Source organism: Castor canadensis, chromosome 8 (assembly GCF_047511655.1).
Source record: "Castor canadensis chromosome 8, mCasCan1.hap1v2, whole genome shotgun sequence".
Taxonomy (NCBI): domain Eukaryota; kingdom Metazoa; phylum Chordata; class Mammalia; order Rodentia; family Castoridae; genus Castor; species Castor canadensis.
The window spans coordinates 48,355,521-48,375,175 of record NC_133393.1 but is presented as its reverse complement, the minus strand read 5'-3'; the positions used below and the strand labels follow the sequence as shown (position 1 = coordinate 48,375,175).

The 19,655-nt window shown below is 42.1% G+C and overlaps 1 protein-coding gene across 2 annotated transcripts in view; it reads right to left on the bottom strand.

Annotated features, from left to right (window-relative positions):
* Nucleotides 1-847: 847 nt before the first annotated feature.
* Nucleotides 848-19,655, bottom strand: part of F13a1 (coagulation factor XIII A chain) — a 159,130-nt gene continuing 140,322 nt past the window's right edge. For both annotated transcript variants that reach the window (XM_020185019.2, XM_020185020.2), the window contains 2 exons: nt 9,343-9,479; nt 848-2,576 (listed from right to left, as the gene is read on the bottom strand). In XM_020185019.2, the coding sequence (XP_020040608.1) occupies nt 2,423-2,576; nt 9,343-9,479 (291 nt within the window). In that variant the 3' untranslated portion in view covers nt 848-2,422. The remainder of the gene's footprint in view (nt 2,577-9,342; nt 9,480-19,655) is intronic.

The window sequence follows — 19,655 nt, the reverse complement described above, 5'->3', positions numbered from 1 at the left end:
GTTTATTTTGGCTCATGTTTTGGAGGTTTTAGTTCATTGTCATTGGACCCCATTGCTTTGGGGCCCATGGAGATATAGCAGATAATGATGAGGCACATGGAGGAGCAAAACAGCTCACATCATGGCCAGGAAGTGAAGAAGACAAAGAGGAAGGGAATGGGGTATTACTATCTTCTTCAATGACCTTAAGACTTGCCACCAGATCCCATCTCCAAAAGGCTGTACCATCTCCCAGTAGTACCACATGGAGATGGGAACCTAAATCTTTAACACATGGGCCTTTGGGGAATGCTTTAGATCCAAATTATAGAAGTAGTATTATACAATGTGGAATCTCAGCTGTCAAATAGCTTCATCTTGTGTGCCAATTCCAAATCAGTTGGCAGTTACTACCTGCAGTTGAGAAGGACTCTGAGGCCCTCTTTGAGTTCAATTGTTCCATGAGGTCTACCACGAGTATATGATATCCTATACACTCTGCCATTTATTTTCTATCCATGCTGTAAGACCACAACAGGTGCTTATTGTGATAGAACTCCATGCTGGTTGTCCACTGAGTCACCATAGTGGTTCATGAGATTGTTCATGGGAAAATATTTATGGAGGTTTTCCAGTTTATAGAAGCTGAATTTTAAACTAAGTATGCAAATTTCCTCTTTCAGTGAATGTGTTTACAAAATGCAGAGAGGAGGTGAGGAAAGCAAGCTATGACATTAACACCTATTACAGCCATCTTCCTATCCAGGAGTAGCTTTTCCTCTGTGGAGGAACCATGGCTTCTCAAGGAGTTGTGGTTAGTCATATGTAGTACTAGCAATTAACAGCATTCACTCTGTGCAGATGAAAATATAATCAGATCAACTTTATTTTAAGCATCTATTACATTCTCATGAATAACAATATTCTAAGTCAAGCCAGTTTAACAGTCTAGCAAAAATGCATTTCATTTTAAAGGTGGGTGTTGAGAAGTTTGGCAAATGCTTGGAGATGGCTCCAGGAGTTCTGTGTGATGTACCATGTTGGGACCTGCTAACTGCCATGGGTTAGCACTGAAGGCTCAGGAACAGTCGCAAAGGCTTGGAAATTGACAAGAGCATGGTTACATAGACCAGAGCATTCCATTCTAACTCTTCCCAACCCCCAGTTCCTCCCCATTATGTAACTTTTGTTAAGAACCACAGTCTACCGGCCTAAATCACCCCCTAAGCATGTCAACGGGGAATTCTGACTATAAATCCATTTTGCAAATTAATACCAGCTACCTTGAGTATTGGAGCCTTGGAGCATAATACAAAGGATGGTGGCATCCTCTGCTCTTGGGTCAGAACTAGCATTTGCCGTTTACAAGACTGAGTTCCTGTTACCTTCCAGCACCTAAGTGTTGGGGTGAGGTTTCAACATCAGCAATATGAGGAAAAGAGAAACAGGGGCTGTCTGTCTTTCCACATGTCTAACCACAAAATCTGCCAGTTCTTCCAACTTATGCTTCTAAAAAAATAAAAAAAGACCTGGGTCCGTGCTATTGTGTGAAGGAGACAATCCTGGAAAGACAGGTGAAGTACAACCACCAATTATGGAGATTAAACCCTCATTCCCCCAGTCCCAAACCAGCCTCCTTACTTTCTAGTTCTGCATTCCAGACAGCATTAAAGTAAGGGCTATTTGTTCCTGCTGATCAGGCCACACTGTGACACCTATAAAATGCACTAGAAACTACATTATTTAATAGATCCGTAGATTGCACCTGCTTTCTTATCTCCTCTTAGGTGATTAAGTTCCCACGAATGTAATTTGTTAATATAGGGGCCACATTTTCTTACAAGGTAATCTGTGAAATTTGGCAGGCAATTGCTTGGCTGCAGGTGCAAGATGAAAGACCTTTCCCTGGCTTTGTCAAAAAGAAAAATGATGTTGTACTCAATTCCTGGGAAAAATATTCTAACACAGGGGGTAGAACCTGCTTCTAAGAAAGGGGAATAGAATTCTGAGGATACAATCATGTTCTTCCCTCCTTGGAGAGAGTATGGTGCCTGGAAATGTTGAGTGGGGAAGTTTTAAATGAGGCCAGGTATTGAGGAAATCCCTCACTAAGGGCAGCCCTCTGATATCTGAGCTGTAGCCATTTGTGGTGATAAATGATAACTTTTTCTCTTATGAGCTATGAGAGTTTAATTAGAGCTTAGTTACAGCTAATGCTCAGAATCCTTTGGAAGGTGGAGTGATTCAAAACTAGCTTTCATGCCAGATAGCCTGGGTGTGGAAAAGTATCTTTGAAGTACATGCATCCACGTGCTAGAGCCCTCTCCAGTCCTGTCTGTGTCTTCACAGCTAAGTTAAAGCAAGAGCTATTTTTGCATTAGAATTTCCTTAGCTAACACTGCAAGAGGCCAAGTGCTCAGGCCTATCTCAGCCTCTTGTGGGTTTACATGGAAGGTCGTCTTTGAATCTGCAAGTTCAGCTCGCCATATACATGTCTCAGGGAGTCGCTGGTCATGCTGGCTATCAACTTCCGAGGGCCAGAGACCCAAGGCCGACATACTTCTTCCCACTGCACAGTGGAATTGGGCCGGATTTCACTGAAAGAATTGAAAAGAGAGGAGAGGTTGACAGATCTAGCTTCCCACCTTGACCAGGAAGCAATGAGAACCCCTGCATGTCTCCTCTTTCTGTCAGCGGATGCTGGCCAGAGGACTGAAAGCCTGGTTGGATGATTCTGCAAGTCACAACCCCTCTGTGAGGCCCTGCATCTAGTCATGACCCCCCTGCTGCCATCTGACTTGAGTATCTTTACACTCTGTAATTGGTAATCCCTTTCAACCACCAAATTGGATTCCCTTTATGAATGGACTTTCTTTTCTTGCTTCTTGCCAGTGCCTGGAATTATCCTGGCAATGGGGTGGCCTTTTATGGTCTTGAGTTCTCTTCTTCTTCCTCAGTGCATGCTCAGAGGTCTTCCTAGGTGTTATGGACTGAGGGACAGGGAAATTTAGATTTTTCTGGGGTGCTTCTCATGCATCCCTCATGTAAGCATAGGAGGAATATTGTGCAAATTTATTTGTGTGACGGTGCCTGAAGGTACATGTTCTTTAACACATGGAGAGTTAAATTACTGAAGTAATTTTCTAAGATTCTATAGTTAGTGAATAGGCAAGGATGAGGTCTGATCCCAGCTTACCTGAGTTCCAAATCCCTGCTCTATGGCTGTACATTATGTTTCCTGCTATTTTCTATAAAAGATGCTTACTGTTTCACAGGTTTTATTTCTCAAGGAGAACAGATGCCCTTTGGTTCAGTATCAAGAACTTCCTGAACATCTTGTGCATGTATGATTCCTGGCCTTGGCTCTTTGACCCTTCGACTGGCATACTGGAAGGCGTAGCATGGGACCCAGAGATGCCTTTTTTTTGTGAGAGTAGAAGAGAGATGAATCCAGAGCACCATGAGTGTCTTGAAAAGTTAAAAAAAAAAAAAGGAATCTGATCTTTTTCATAGGATTCATGTCAGAATCAGAAAGGGCTTTAGAAATGACCTAGCCCAATGTCCTGTTTTACAGATGAGGAAGCTGAGACCTAAGGAACCTACAGAATCTCCAAAGTCACAGAACCTCATGGCCCAGGAAATGGAAAAGCTAGAATCTGAGCCAACTGCACAGACTTTCCAGATTCCTGTTAGTAGAATAGAGCCTATACTATTGTGAATTTCACCTAAACATCTGGAAGCCACATGAGGGATGGTAAGAAGACCTACCCTGTAGCAAAAGAATCAGCTGCTTCCAGCAAGAGATGACACAGTGCAATCTGTACTGTCTGCCTCAGTGCTATGTAGAGCTTGTTCCAAATCTGACTCTTCCACATGCAAACCCAGCTGATTCTCAAAGTCCCTTGGTGGTCACTGAAATGGCTATTTCTTGAATGTGATTTCCAGTGCGTTTGGAGTCCTCTATCAGTATTTCAGCAGTTTAGGTGCTTAGAAGTTATGAAAATGGAGGTGTTGATTACCATGCAACAAAGAATACCAAGTCAAAATGTTTTTGTTTATCATATGGTTCCATAATGAGCACTATCATGTGTGGGGTTTATTTCATGTTTATAGCTGCCTCATAGATGGGAACAATAGAGAAAAAAGCAAATTGGAATGGATGGATCCATTCTGAAAAAAAAACAGACATAGCTATCTAAATAATGTGCAATGCTTAGTGTCTCCCACAAAGACCTGTATTCCAACGAATGGAAAAGTATGGGATGAGAATCAAGGAAGAAAAGGGAATAAGCAGGGTAAAGCACTGCATCCCCTCTTGACATCTTCTGTGTTTAGTTAGAGCCCCCAAATTTCCTGTAACGTCAGTAAAGCAATATATATTTTGACTAGCTGTGGGTGTACATCCTCTGAGATAAAAAGGGAATAGGACTGAAATCTCAGAGTCCAGACACTAAATAAGAAATCCTCTTCTCTCTCATATCTGTAGCCAGTGAATTGGAAAAGGCTTGGAGAGCTCTCTCTATGGGGCTTCAGATAATGACTTTGACACTGATAATCTAAAATGTCTAAATTAATTCATTATTTGCCAATGATTTTCTTTATTTTTGTTCTTTATAAATAAGGTCTTACAAGTTATTTTAACATGTTATATAGCAACCAAATTATGTGGAAACACACATATAACTTAAACTTGTGAGTGTGTTTTCAAGTCAAGTGAACTGATTTTATGATTCAGAGTTTGAAGAACACTGACCTCATAATTTTTTTCTTTCCCTTTAAAAGGTGGATACTATTAAATATTGAGTAGGGTGAGAAGAGGGTGGAGTGAGCTAATATTTGTACTGCCCTTAGAACAGTGGCAAGACATGGTAAGTACCAAGAAATGTTAGAAGTACATTATTATTATTATTACCATTGTGGTTATTTTTGTTCTGCCTGAACTCTCTACAACATAACTAGGGAAGTTCCGCCTACCTGTATGCAGAAAGATAATTCTCTATACTTAATTTATAATGATCAATTCAATATGAATATAGGTTTAGGATATTTATTTCAAAACAGCTGTGTTATTTTTACTCAGTCCATTCATTCTCTCTCCCCTGGCTTTCTACATGAAAGATCAGAAGCACATTGTGAAAGTTGTCAGCCTGACGACCTAAGCTGGGACTGTGAAATGTAGGTAGGTATTTCAAACAGGAACGAAATCTTGAGCCTTACTGCACCATTTGCTCTTAGTTTTAAAACCGTCTGCATAATAATGTGCACATATGAAAATACTAAGATACACATGCATGTCATCTTACCTACTGATAAATACATAACGGAAAAAGAGACAGAATCATTTGCTCTTTTGGGTAAGAGGAATAATGTTGGAACAATCCTATTTCCTGGGGATGGATGCTGTGATAAATGATTCTCAGTAATGTGCTGAATCATCAGGATCTACTGGCCATTTATCATCTTGAATGCTTGCAGGCAAATGGGATTATTATTACAATAAACTGCAAGTACCTAGAGTTTGTCCTCTATGTGTGTAGTTCTTAACTTCTGTCCTACTTGAGAAATGTAAAGTTTAAACTCAAATCATAAAGTTGGGGGAATTTTCTTTTGAAATAACTCACTGAATCTAATTATTTGTTAAGGAGAAAAATGAATCTGGAAGATGAATTATTTGATATTCTGGAAGTACTAAGTGCAGAAACCTAGGCTGAGAGTGTATGCGAGCAGAACCTCTGAGTATGTGAAGCAGGGAGGAGCAGTGGGGGGAAAACAAGAGGTAATATCCTACCCCAAGTGAGGACTGAGATGCGACATTGCCTTCTTTGTTACTGGCTCCAATTCCCAGCTCACCAGTTCCTGCCACCCAAACTCTCCGGTTTAGACTTGAGACTTCTTGCTTTCTAGATACAAACCTGGCAAGGGGATGGGTAGATGGATGGGGTGATGATTTAAGATGGGTGTCCTTTTATAGGATTTTGGTTCTATTGAATTACACTGTCTAGAAACCCAAATTATCACGTGGGTTTGGCACTCCCAGATCAGACCTCAGCAACGTGGGACACAGTAGAGTGTTTCTAATTATCTGTCCATATGGAAGTGGATGCTAGCTGGCTCAGGTCCTGGTTGTAAAGGTATGTGCCAGTCAGGAGGAAACAGAGAAAGTAGGGCTCGCTCCAAAGACCTGAGTCAATCTAGATGCTTTTTTCTCTCTACATTTCTGACTGTCTCTGACAAATAAATCATCCCTTGCTTGGGAGGGATTCCAGCCTGGATCTGAGTTCTCATGAGAAACTGAGGAGGATTATGGTTTGAATATTTGAGTCTTCTCCAAATTCTTATGTTGAAGCATTAATCCCCTATGTGGTGGTATTTAGAAGAGAGTTTGGGGAAAGTAATTAGGTTAGCTAAGGAAGTGAGGGTGGGGCCCTCACTATAGGATTTGTGCCCTGAGAAGAAAAGGTATAGAGACCTTGCCCTCCTTCTAACTCTACCATGTCTGTGAGTACATGGTGAGGAGATGACTGCTTGAAAGCCAGGGAAAGAATCCTCAGTAGGAACCTAATTGGCTAGCTCCTTGATCTTGGACGTCCCAGGCTCCAGATCTGTGAACAATAAAGGTTTGAGGTTTAAGCCACCCAAGCAGTGGTATTTCTTTTCTTTTTTTTGTGTAGTACTGGGGTTTGAACTCAGGGCCTCACACTTGCTTGGCTTTGCTAGGCAGACACTCCATCACTTGAGCCACCTCACCAGCCCAGTGGTATTTCTGTTGTAGCAGCCTGAACTGATGAGGAATTCAGACAGACCCCTTAGCTTCTCCTCTGGGCTTCCATCTTCCATAAACTTTTGTACCGGTGGTAAGTACTTTCAGCCAGCATGTGGGCAGGACATCTTCCCTGTGTCCATCATCTTTTCCTTGATGCACCCTATTTTGCTACACCAATGTCACACATTAACAAACAGCAAAGCATTTGAGCCCTAACCTACTTTGATTCCTGTGCCTCCCGTATGGCAAGCCATTGCACTCTGTGAGGATTCATCTTTTTTCTAACACATAAAGTATCCCTTTTCATGCTGTATCAGTCATCTTTCCATTACTATAATGAAATATCTGACACAGACTACTTATGAAGTAAAAAAGGGGTTGATTTAAGCTCACAGTTACAGAGGTTCAAGTCCAAGATTGGGAGGCTCCATGGGTTTGGTCCTTTAGTGAGGGCAGTACATCATATTGTGTTAGAGCAAGCACCTCACATGTCAAGCCAGGAAAAAGAAGGAAGAGGAGAAGTCAGGAGAAGAATAAGAAGAGAAGGAGGAGAAGGAGAAGAAGGAGGAGGAGGAGAAAAAGGAGGAGGAGAAGGAGAAGGAGGAGAAGGAGGAGGAGGAGGAGGAGGAGGAGGAGGAGGAGGAGGAGGAGGAGGAGGAGGAGGAGAAGAAGAAGAAGAAGAAGAAGAAGAAGAAGAAGAAGAAGAAGAAGAAGAAGAAGAAGAAGAAGAAGAAGAAGAAGAAGAAGAAGAAGATTATTCAAGGTCTCCAGGGACCTAAGAACCTTTAAAGGTGTATAGCATTACTCTATACTACCACCCTGGGCTGGGAACCAAGCCTTTATATAGGGACATTTGGGGCTTACTTATGCAAACTATGGCAGATGTGTTGGCCTTGATCAAGGTGGAATTCTGAGGCCAGTCGTGTAAAGGTTGCAGGAGGCTTTGGTACGCTCAGATGAAGCTTGTGGGGCTACTGTATGAGAAGGAAAAATTGGATACAGCAGGGGGCTGTTTGGGAAAGGAAACGTGTTTCACTTTGCCTGAGTGATTCTTGCATCTGATTTGAGTGGGAAGGTGTGAGAATGGGTGAGTGAGACTGTCGTTTCTGACGAAAGCAGGGCTATTGCTGCTGACCTCTCCCTCTAGCAGGGGTTGATTCCTAATTTAATTATTTTTTTCCTGGAACTTTCTTATTAGCACAGGGAGGTTGTGATGTCTTGTGTTTGCATTTAAAAATATACTAAAATTATTTTTTCTGTTGTGTATTACATCTGTAATAAGGCATCTCTTAAATGATGGGACATAGTTGTAAGCCTTGTAGGTAGAAAGAAACACAGAAGGCCCTTTTTGAGCAATAAAACTGTCCCAGAAAGGGTGAGTGAAGCCTGGCACTTGTCCTACAGCTTACAGCATGAGGCGACTTCCATAAAGGGCATTGGGAAAATTCCTGATATAGTGGGTCATAGGCAGTTTCGGAAGACCTCCAGTTCCTTTTCTATGCCTTAGAAGGTCACCCTAAAGAAATGTGCTAGATTGATTGATGCTGACAGGGACTTATTTGTGGTAGAAATGAAAGTAATAAACCTCAAAGATTGGACTCCATTCTTAGTGTCACACTTTAAGAGGAGCACTGACAAATTGGAGTGTCGGGGGTGGGGGGGAGGGAGGGAGCTGAAACCATATTACAAGTGAGAAAGATGAAGTCGGGACAGGCATTTGGTCCCAAGTAGAGAAGACTCAAGGAAGATGAGACAGCTGTTTGCAAACCTTTTAAGCCATCAGATGGAAGAGAGATGAGCCATATTTTATATCAGTCCAGATAAGACATTAAGTTCACAGGTAGGATGGAAAGGTAGAAAAGTCATATTTTCCTACAGTTAGAGCCACCTGACCCGCTGTCTTGGCGGGTGACATTCTTGTCAATAGAAGCCATAGAAACAGACCTGTAGAATGCGATCTGATGGCTTTGGATGGGGAAGAGGCTAAGTTCCATTCTTAATATTACAGAGCCTGGATGGTCTTTGGATGCCAGGATGGAACCAATTCTTTCTATAGGACCAACTAAAAGAACAGCAACTGAGAAACAACAGTTCTATGCAGTGATTGGGTTGTAAATCTGAGAGGTGGAGTTCAAAAGAAGGATCCTGTAATAAAAAAAAGGGGGGCATCTTTCAGCATCAGATCTGACACACTGCAGGTACTCAATGAATATTAGCAGATTGGCTTAGGAGGAGATAGCATGGCACAATGACCCAAACTTGACTTCTGAAATTAGCCACCTTGAATCTGAATTTTGATTCTACTCTCATAAACCACATAATATGGGAATAAACCAACCAAACCTGAAGGTTCAAATTTCTCAGCTACAGAAAAGAGATGATAATTGTATCTACCTCATGGGGGTGATGTTAAGGATTCAATGATGGACGTGTTGGTCAATCCAACCCTATTTTTACCCCATACCTTACAGAAGTTGTCCAGAAGGAAGTATCAGATTCTCAAACATTTTAAATGAAGATTAGATGTATGAATGGAAAAGATAAAGAGAGGGAAGCTTCCCAAAGCCCACACTGCCATCCCACTCCTTTCTAACACTTACGGGAACATCTTCCTCTTGGGTCTCATCATCCCAGGACCATCCAAGTATATCCAGACATTTTTCAGAGTTTCTTTTAAAGGATTGGTGAACTCAACAGTCACAATCATGTCAGAACCAACTATAGCAGCACCTTGGACCTACAAAACAAGTCAATGGAGAACACAGCCCATCAGCCACAATGAAAACCATTCTGCTTTCCTGTCTCCTTAGCATTTTCACATTAGCTAAAGTTTTACCACATGGTTATTTATTTGTTTTGGCAATGCAACCAGAGTGAGCATATTGCTTTAACTGGGGGATACCTATTGAGAAAAAGATGGAAAATGACTAATTAGATTCTTTTCCTCATTATAATAACCACCTTAATTAGAGCTCAGGTTAATGGCCATGGCCATGGGCTGCTCTCTATCAGCGGGAGCAAGAGTGCATTCTGTGTAGTCATAGATTTCTTTGGTGAGGGTGGCCAGGTGAACTCTGCTTGTTGGAAGGATTCAAATTTCCTGCCAGGATGTGAGGGAATTTCCTAAGTTCAAGAGGTAGGAAATGCCACAGGGGGCTTGTGCCTTCTTACTTTCAGACACATTACAAAGAAAGATTTCCTAGAAGAGAGTCCTTATTTGAACTTGAAGAATAGGAATCTAAATACTAAAATAGGGACAAGAGACTTCATCTGCAGATACCACATGAGTACTGGAGGGTAGAAGCCCAGGGGCACATGGGCTTTTCATGGGTGAATTTATCCATAACAACTCTCAGAAGTACCAGGTATTTGGCAAAACATCACATGAGGTGACCAGAGTTCAATGCCAGCTCTGACACTCCGGCAGCAGTGCTTTGGGTGACTCAAACTTTCAGAGAATTCAGCTTTCTTGTCTCTAAACCAGGACTGACATTTGTATAGGATAACATATATAGAATGCTATTGTTATTACTGTTATTGTTCTTTATGCTGTGTTTACTATGTGCCTCACACTTGGAAGATTCTGCTTTCCCCGTACAAACTCAGTGTGCTGGAAAATAGCCATGTGGTGATGGGATTTGTTTGTCTGTTTATGGGTTTATGGGTGAATACTGAATGGGTGGATCTATATAAGACCCAAGTCACTTGACAAGATAATCATAATGACAATAACAACAGTTCTTTTTTTGTAAGAAAGGGTAGGATGAGATAGTGCACATAGAGCATATGCAAGGTGCACTGAAAAGCATGAACACACTACAGCTCAGGCTTCTTAGAGTAGCAATGCTCTGGGTAGTTTACTTACCATAGGTTTTCATTCACTTTGAACTCCAATACCTACCCAGTACCCAATAAATACTTAATAAGTTAGGCGAATTGTTTCAAAGTAGAATTTACTGGTTGCTTCATTTTCCTATGTAATGACCAGATATCATCACATCGTTTCTTTTGCCAGTTTGGAATACAGGAGAAAACACATAGAAACAAGCCTTTCTTATGAATGGAGGCACACAAGGAGGACACCACCCACAGAAGAGGCTCCTTGCCCACTGACTCCACAGTTAAGAATAAAATGGTTTTCTGACTAAATTTATGTCCATGGGAATCTCCAAAAAAATGAAACTTTTAGCCAACTTTCCATGTTTATTATATTCCTGTCAACGTTTCCTGGGGGGCAGTGGGTAGAAAGATGGGTTTGGGGGTGTCTAGAGGTGGGCAAATAGAGTTGATGACAACAGAAGGCACACCTAAAAAGCATGGGTTGTGTGCGATTTCAGGAGTTTTTTGGATTTTAGGATATTTACGTAGACTTTACCAGTTAAACATTGCTAATCCGAAAATCCAAAATCTGAAATACTCCAAAATCTGAAACTTTTTGAGGGTATGTTGAAGTTTGCTTTTTTGGATTAAGGATGTTCAATTTGTATTTGAAAGGCTACCCCATGTGCTTGGGGTTTCATGGATAAGGCTTCAGATGTGGATATGATCATAAGACTAAGCCTTCTTGGATAATTCCAGGTGTCATGCCCAATCAGTTTACTTCCAGATTATCACTGTAATTAGCTGGTGGCATGGGTATATCAACACCGCCTAGACTTCTCTAACACTGGAACCACGAGAAAGCTGGGGAGAGGTCTGGTGGAATGACTCAAGTGGTAAGAGCTCCTGCCTAGCAAGCATGAGGTCCAGTGTCACAAAAACCCCAGTTCAAACCCCACTACCAAAAAAGAAAAGAAAAAAAAGAGCTGGAGAGAGATGGGGAGATGAAAGAAGAACTCCTTTCAGGTGTACTGTGTTTCTCTTGCAATTAGCAAGGCTCACTGATCCTTTTCTGGCATTAATCTCCAGCATCCAGAATTTAACCTTCCTGACCACTGACTGAAATGACATTGAATCTTAAAAACTCAAACCAACTGAAGGATGAAAGTCTGCCCAATGTTCAGCATTCCTGCTTGGGAAACTTAAGTGGAGGTATTTCCTCCCACTTCCTGTGAGGAAAAAGAGGCCCCCACACAGCGTTCCCATGCTATGTGTTGACTTAGGTGATTGCAATGTGCTATTATGTCTGGGAAAGCGGGTAGCAATGACTATTTTGGAGGAAAGGATTTGTTTGCATTGAATTCTTCCAGAATTCTGTACTATTCCTTTCTCTTTAATGTTGTAAGAACAATTCTATGTCAGTATAGTTGTATTTCTGATTTTCTTGTTCTCCAAAAGCCTTGAATAAAGGGAGAGTTTAGACAATCCAGAGAGGACAGATCAAGAAGAAACTCATGTATGACTTTAGGGAAGTATTCTATTATGTGGACCAGAGAAAAGAACAAAGCACATGTGACTTTACATGCTTTTCTATACATTTGATTGCCCTGATTTTTTTCCAGTATTTGATTTTGAATATCTCTGTTTTAAAAAATCAGTCTGTCATATATCTTCCCAAGTTAAAATTCACTCACCAATATTTACACACTGATTTCTTGTCTTTTATACTATTTCATGGTAATGAGCAGTTATTCTGATTCTATGGTAAGCAGAAAAGTTGCTAACACACACAGAGAGAGAGACATTTATATAAACTTTTTGGAAGGAATTACTCTTTAGGAATCACAAGTTATCTTCCGCCGAATATATGCTTCACAAAATGCATAATTGTATTCAAAACCAAAACTGAAATGAAGGGAAAAGTTTGAGAGAGTGAAAATGAATTAAGTTGGAAATTTGATTCACACAATTTATTGGATTCACCTAAAAGCCCTTATTTCAAGTGCTTTCAATCATGTCTTCCAGTAGTACTGGAAATTGGATTTCCTCCCTCCTCCTCATTCCATGGTCACTGCTGGTAAGAAGCAATAGCTTGTTTGTAAACTGTGTTCACCAGCTCCAGCATCCACACTGCCCCTAACACAGGCTGCCATTTGCTAAATAATGCTAATGATTTTACCCACGTCAGGCAGTGTTCTAAGACTGTGCTGGTCAACAGCATAGCCACTAGTGACATGTAGTTATTTAAATTAATCAAAATTAAATGAAATTTAAAAATTCAATTCCTTGATAGGACTAGCCACATTTCAAGAGTGCAAGAGCTTCATGTGGCTGATGGATGTGTACTGGACAGCGAGGGTTTAGGATATTCCATTGTTATGGTTTGGATATGAATATCCCCCAAAAGGCTTATGTGTTGAGGTCTTGGTTCCCAACACAGCAATGTTAGGAGGTGGGGCTTTTGGGAAGTGACTGGATCATCAGGGTTCTGACATTATCACTGAGTTAATCCACTGATGGATTCATGATGTGATGGCATTAATGGGAGGTGGCAGAAAGTAGGTAGAGCCTAGTTGCAGGAAGTAGGTACTGGGGATATGGCTTTGAAGGATATATGTTGCCCCTGGGCTCTTCCTGTCTGTCTTTGCTTTCTGGTCTCCATGAGGTGAGCAGTTTTGCTTTTCTATGAGGCTCTGTTTCATCACAGAGCCAGAAACAATGGAGCCAAGTGACCATGACCTGAAGCCTCTGAAACTGTGAGCCCAAATAAATCTTTCCTCCTTTTGAGGAGGAAAGATTGTTACAGTGATGGAATGATGGAACACTGACTAGCACACCCATCATTACAGAAAGTTCTATCAACTCAATCTTCACAACACTCTTGAGTAAATACTATGAGTCTTCATTTTACAGATGGGGGAACTGAGGCACAGAGCAGTTACATAATCTACTTGAGTTCCCACAATAAAGTGGAGTGGATGAGTTGTGAATGCAATAGTGTAGTACTAGATCATTGCTTTGTCAACCCCTATACTGATTCTGTTTAATAATACTCATTAATAACAAAACCAACTTATATTTTCTGAGTGCTTACTTAGTGATGCAGGTGCTCTGATTGTCATTTTGTTTACATTGTCTTACTGAATTCCTATGACCTTTTGGGCTTAGAGGCAGACATTATTATCCTGGCTTTACTGGCATGAAAGTGAAACTTAGACGACAAATAAAATACTGATAGAGATAGTAAGCTGGCAAAACCAACCGGATATAAATCTAGGTCTTTCTAACTCTAAAACATTCATCTTTAAACACTACTTACACTGTGATCTTTGACAAGTGAGAGATATAGATAGTAACATTTTTTTTTTTTTGGCAGGAATAGTTTCTTTATTTTCTGAAATCCACAGTAGAATCATTTGCAGTGTTCACTTTTTATGTTATCACTAAACCATGCATTGAGGACAATGATTATAAGTTGACCCTGAGCTAAATTTGAAAACACATCTACCACCCACTTCTTTCTTTTTGACTTTCTGGGGAAAGAATTAGATTCCTATGCCAGAGTGAAATGTGACAAGGTGGCCTTGGGGCCTTGGTGTACATTACTAGATGATAATAGGATTTTCTATTTAGGGTTCAGCTAGAGATACCATGTTTTGAAATATCTCTAGTTGCCCCAAATGTAGTGGAATTACAAGTGGGTAGATGGAATTGGTTCTCCTAGGTGTTTTCTTTGTCTGTGATTTTTTTTAAGATTAAAAAAATAGCAAACAGGAAATGCATAGAGCAAATTATGTTTTAGGTATCCCACTTACCAGTGATGTATCATTTTCCTTCTCTAAGGCACACTGATGCATAGCTGTGCTTGCAGGAGAGGTGGAAATAGTGAACACGCAGAGTGGCAGGGCTCCCTCACAGATAAGAGTCTTGGATGTGTTCTCCCCACTAGCTGAGCACACCCACTGTCTGATTCTGTGGTCATCATTCTCCAAGACCAACAGCCACAGTCGGTGCAGTTGGCTCCCTGAGCATAAAAAGCAGTGGCTGGAGTGCCTCACCTGCAGTAAGTAAGTGTCACTTGCTCAGATTCTTTCATGGCAAGACCTCACAGACAGACATCTTTTATTTTCTCCATGGATGGCCTGCAACAGTGTGAGGGATGCTGTTGTCTGGGAGACATGTGCATGGGTGCACACTCTTTCATGGGCATACAGTGATGTTCTTCAGGTAAGATTGAGCAGAGAGTGAGCTAACTCTGGATCTGAGTACTGGGGGCCTCCACTATGTGTCCTTGAGCAAGTCACTTGGGCTCTTGGATCTCAGTTTCTTGTGTACTTATTGGGATGATTCAGTATAATCTTTACATGGTCAAGCATCTGAAACAGCATTTACTGAATCTAAGGCTGAAAGGGAGAAAATGTTGTCTGGACAACCATGAGGCCTTCCTTGCTCATAAGTGTTTTTGGGGGACTTATGTGGCTTCAGTTTCTCAGGTATGGAGAGGTGGAGAATCCCATCTCCCTCTTCGTTCCCCTGTCCTTGGTGTCCTCTTGAAGGGCAGGACATGGCTGAGTCCTGGCAAGTGAGACAAGTCACTGAGTACACAGGGAGGCTGAGGAGAGAGCATGCTTGGCTGGAGACAGGGAGGATGCTATGGTTTGGGTCTTAAGTGTCCCAAAAAGGTTCATGTGTTTGGTCCCCAGCCTGTGACATTATTGGAAAGTGGTGGAACCTTTAGGAGGTGGAGCATAGTGGGAGAAAGTTAGGTCATTGGGGCGTGCTTTTAAAGGTGATATTGGCATCTTTCTCTTTCTTTGCTTTGCAGCTGCTATGAGGTGAACAAGTGAACAGGATTCCTCTACTATGTGTGCTCCCACCACCATATGCAACATAGCCAACTGACCACAGACCGAAATTTCTGAAACCATGAGCCAAAACAACCCTTTTTGTTTTCCTTTCAGCTGATTTAGCTCAGGTATTAGGTATAGAGAGGCAAAGCTGACTAACTCGATGGAGAAAATGGTCAAGGCTCAGGGGTGATTAGAAAATAGTCTCTCTTCTTATATTCTGCCTTGTTGACCAGTTTGGGATATTTGGGCTCCTTCAGAGCAAAATGAAACTGTAGTTAAGCCTCAGAATTTACCTAGTTGTTGTCAGGGAGTTCAGGATTCCAATTGCATCCCAAGTAGTTCCACAATTTTAATCTTTCCTTCAAGATGAAGGTATATGAATCAGATGTTGGAGGAGCAGAGCCCTATCACCCACCTCAGCATCCATCTTGCCTTGCTCAGGGGACACGTGTAGTAGGGAATGGAAGAGGATTCCATGGCTAACCTCAGGAAACATTGTGGCCATCTAATGAGAAGCTCCAGTTGAACAAAATGTTAGGGCTGCTATTGGGACAAACCATGCTAATGTGTAGAGCTAGAAAAGATCTACATGTAGGGTTGACCCATGGTGCATCTGGGCCAGGTAGAAAGGGAGCCCGTCTTCACAGGAGATGCAGCTCCCTGCAGGCTATAAAGTTTGGTCCCTGGCTGTCTCCCTCCCAGCCCAGAGGGATACAGTGCTCAGGTGTACGTGCTGGCCTAGAGGAGCTTAGCTGCAGGAAGGCCTCTTCAGGGGTCAACACTGACACTTGCCTATGACCTGTTACTACTGGTCGTTATAGATGAAGTGGTCATTATTCCAAAGCAGCCCTGATAGGACTATGAACCAGCAGGTCTGCTCTGGCCTGTGCCTTACCACTGTAGTTCTCTGTCTTCTAGAAACAGACTGAGCCTCTCGGTTATCTTTCTGTAGTTGATTTTCTGAGGATATGAAAACTGTCACACCTTCACTGCTACTTGAAAATGGGAGAAGCCCTTCAGATTTCTGCACCTGTATTACAGGCCACGGACCCTAGACAAACTGAACTATAGTCTGAAGACCAGTTGAATTCCCCTGTGATCCCTTTCTCCACAAAACAGCTGTTCATTAAGAATTAAAATGTGGAAGGGACTTTTCCTGACTTAAAGTAGTTTATGACAATCAATACATGGGAAGGCAGAGAAAAATTCTATTCTGCTTTTAATAAAATATGTTTTTTTCCTCATCAAAATATTTTGCTAGCACAGGAAAAGAGATGTGTGCTCATTAAAGTTTAATGAATGTCTCTCCCTGCCATTTTCCATATGAGGATCACACACTATGACTCATGCATAGTGGGTGCTGAGAATAGTTAATTAAGAAAAAATTCAATCCAAACTCCATCTTTATTGCCATGGGGATGAATGGCACCCAATATGGAGTCATCAGGATCCAAGAACATGGAGCCACTGGCCTAAGTGCTTTGATTGACAGTAACTTGGATTTAGACAAGTAGACCCAATATTGTTGCTGGTTGTTTGAGATTTGCTCTAAAAAGGAAGTTAGGTCTGAAAAGCTAGGTTCTTGCTTCCAGGCAAGTCCCAAATCTGTGCTGGAGAATCCCAGAAGACAATGTACAAAGATGTTGAAGACCGACAGGAAGAAATCTTAGGAGGGCAGAGCTGAGCACCATGTTATAGTCATCCTCTAGAATCGTCACTGTGCAGCCTGTTTGTCCAGAGAGTCTATTACAAAGCTCTCATTCCACAAGTTTTAGACTCACCTCAAAATGGCCCTACTCTGCATTTCTCAGGTTAACTTCCACTCCAGCCAAGCTGGCTTCTTATTGCTCCCCACACTTGCTGTCTACATCCCTGCTGCTCTTGCTTACGGTTTTTTCTTTTTCTGGTATCTGGAACATTCTCTGCATCATCTCCACTGGGTGAATGGCAACCATTCATTGAGAACTACCTATCTTGTACATCTTAATTCTTGATACTCCACTGCATTTAAACCCATGCAGTTGCTCCTCCATTGAAATGCACAAACTATCTTGTTAAGGTTGTCAGCACCCCTACCTCCTGTGAGAGTTCCCGTATGAGAGTTCCCGTATGAGAGCGATGCAGCTTTGTGGTTACCTGCACGATCAGAAGGGCCTGGGGTAGCAGTTTCTCTCTTCCCTCACCAGGAGTGTTCATGGGCAGGTCACTTAGGAACAGAAGCAATTACATAATACCAAGCACCAATGTATAGTAAGTGTTTCCCGTGACTCCAGCATCAGGCGTCCTTGGCTCACTAAATACTCACAAGAACCCTAACACTTTCGCTGTCCTCACTTTTACTGTCCAGATGAGAAATAGGAGCTGAGAGGTTCAATGATTTGTCCAAGTTACAGAGGTATTAAGTTCAGAAAACAACTTTGAACTCAGACAGCTTGGTTCCAGAACTCCATGTTCTGACCACTGTGCTACAAGGATTACTCTGTGTCTCTTGTAAAATGAAGGTTACAGTAATACCCACCTGTAAAATGGTAATGAGTTCTAAATAAGACAATACAGGAGGCCCACCCAATAAGTGCAGTGTTTAATGACTCACAGCTGCAGTCATTGCTGTCAGCATCCCTCCTCTTGCCTACTAGCTGCAGGTGGGCAGGTCACATCCTCTCAACTTTGTCTTTCTCCCTACATCTGGCTCAGTCATCCACCATGACTTTGGGAGTTTCAATCTGCAGCGAGCTCATTCCAGGCTGAAAGAGTTGGAGGAGAAATTCTGGCATTTTCCTAGAATTGGAGGACATGTGTCCTAGATACTTCTGGATCTCTGAGCCACTGCAGATTTTGCAGTTTAGTGCATTTAGTTCCTTCTCCAACTCATGTTTTGTGCCATTTATCTCACTCATCTCCCTAGAGTCTCCCGTGTAACGTTTCAACTTGATGTTTTCTTACTGTCCTCTTCTCTCTCCTCTCCCTCAATATGCCTTATTTTTCTCAGGTCTCCATTCCCCACCTCCCCCCGTACTTTCAGGGTGAAAACTTCAGTCTGCAGACTGGGGTCTCTATGTCATTCATATCTCTAGAAAGCTAAGCATGTCCCAGGTCCCATCTATTAACTAGAGTTTCCAGAATCAAGACCTGCCTGTCACAGCTGGATGACACCTGAGTTTTTTTAAGGGTACAAGGTGCTTTCCTCAGGAACATGTCTTCCCCTGTTTGGATCGAGTTTATCCTGGGGGTTGATGAGGTCAATGTTAAGGCTTGTGTGATGATGTACATCCTCCTGAACAGAAGGTAAAATTTCCTTCTCTCTTGCATTTGAGACTCAGTTAAATGGCCCTGGCTCTAAATACACTTCCTCCAGGACCTGCTTGCTGTTTTTGTTTTGCCAAGCAAAACAAACCAAACCATGCCTTTTTACAGTTCCCCTTCCCAGCCAAGGTCTGGTGACTTATGGGACAAGGTGTTTCTGCTTCAGCCTCTAGGGAATTAAACTGCTCTTTATGGAAACCCAGAAGATAACTAACAAATAATCCTTCAAATTAGAAATGCCTCAAAGATCAAACGTATCAGTTGCCTTCATCCACCCAGTTTATTATCAGTGGTGCAATTAATTCTATTTTATGCTGTGGCTTGAGCTCTTCACAGGGTGGAAAAGTTTCTCCTGAGACCTTCACAGGGACCTCATCACTTCATAATGAGATGAGCATGCAGGCCTCGCCTCTGGTGGGAAAGGCTCAGGGCTGAGCTGGGGCAAGGGCCCTGCCCAACATCCCCTTGACAGCAGCAAAAGATGCCTCTACTGTGCAGCTGGGAGAGGCCTGCAGGGCTGCACACCTGTAGGGACACAGCATGAAGGGAACTGCCCCTCCTTCCATGTAGGGGCAGGGTGGCCTCCTGTGCCTCACATGATTGAATTTACATTCTCATGCATGATACCTTTGAAGCAATCTGGATGCCCACTTCCCTGCTTTGCATTTGGTTCTGATTCTGCCTGGAACCTGCAGTCCTCATTTGTATTCTGGCTTTTAGGCCTTTTGTGCTGACAGTACTAGGATGGGTCTATGAGCAGTGACTGGATGAAAAAGCACATCTCTTCTTCTATGCTATGAAAGATAACATAGGTCTTTCTAGGAAAGAAGGACCTGGTGTTCTATTTCTCAGTTGGCACATGTTCTCAAGTTTGGATGACCCTCATCTCGGGGTAGCTCATGTGCCTTGTACATAAGGCCAGACCATCAGAAGAGTAGAGT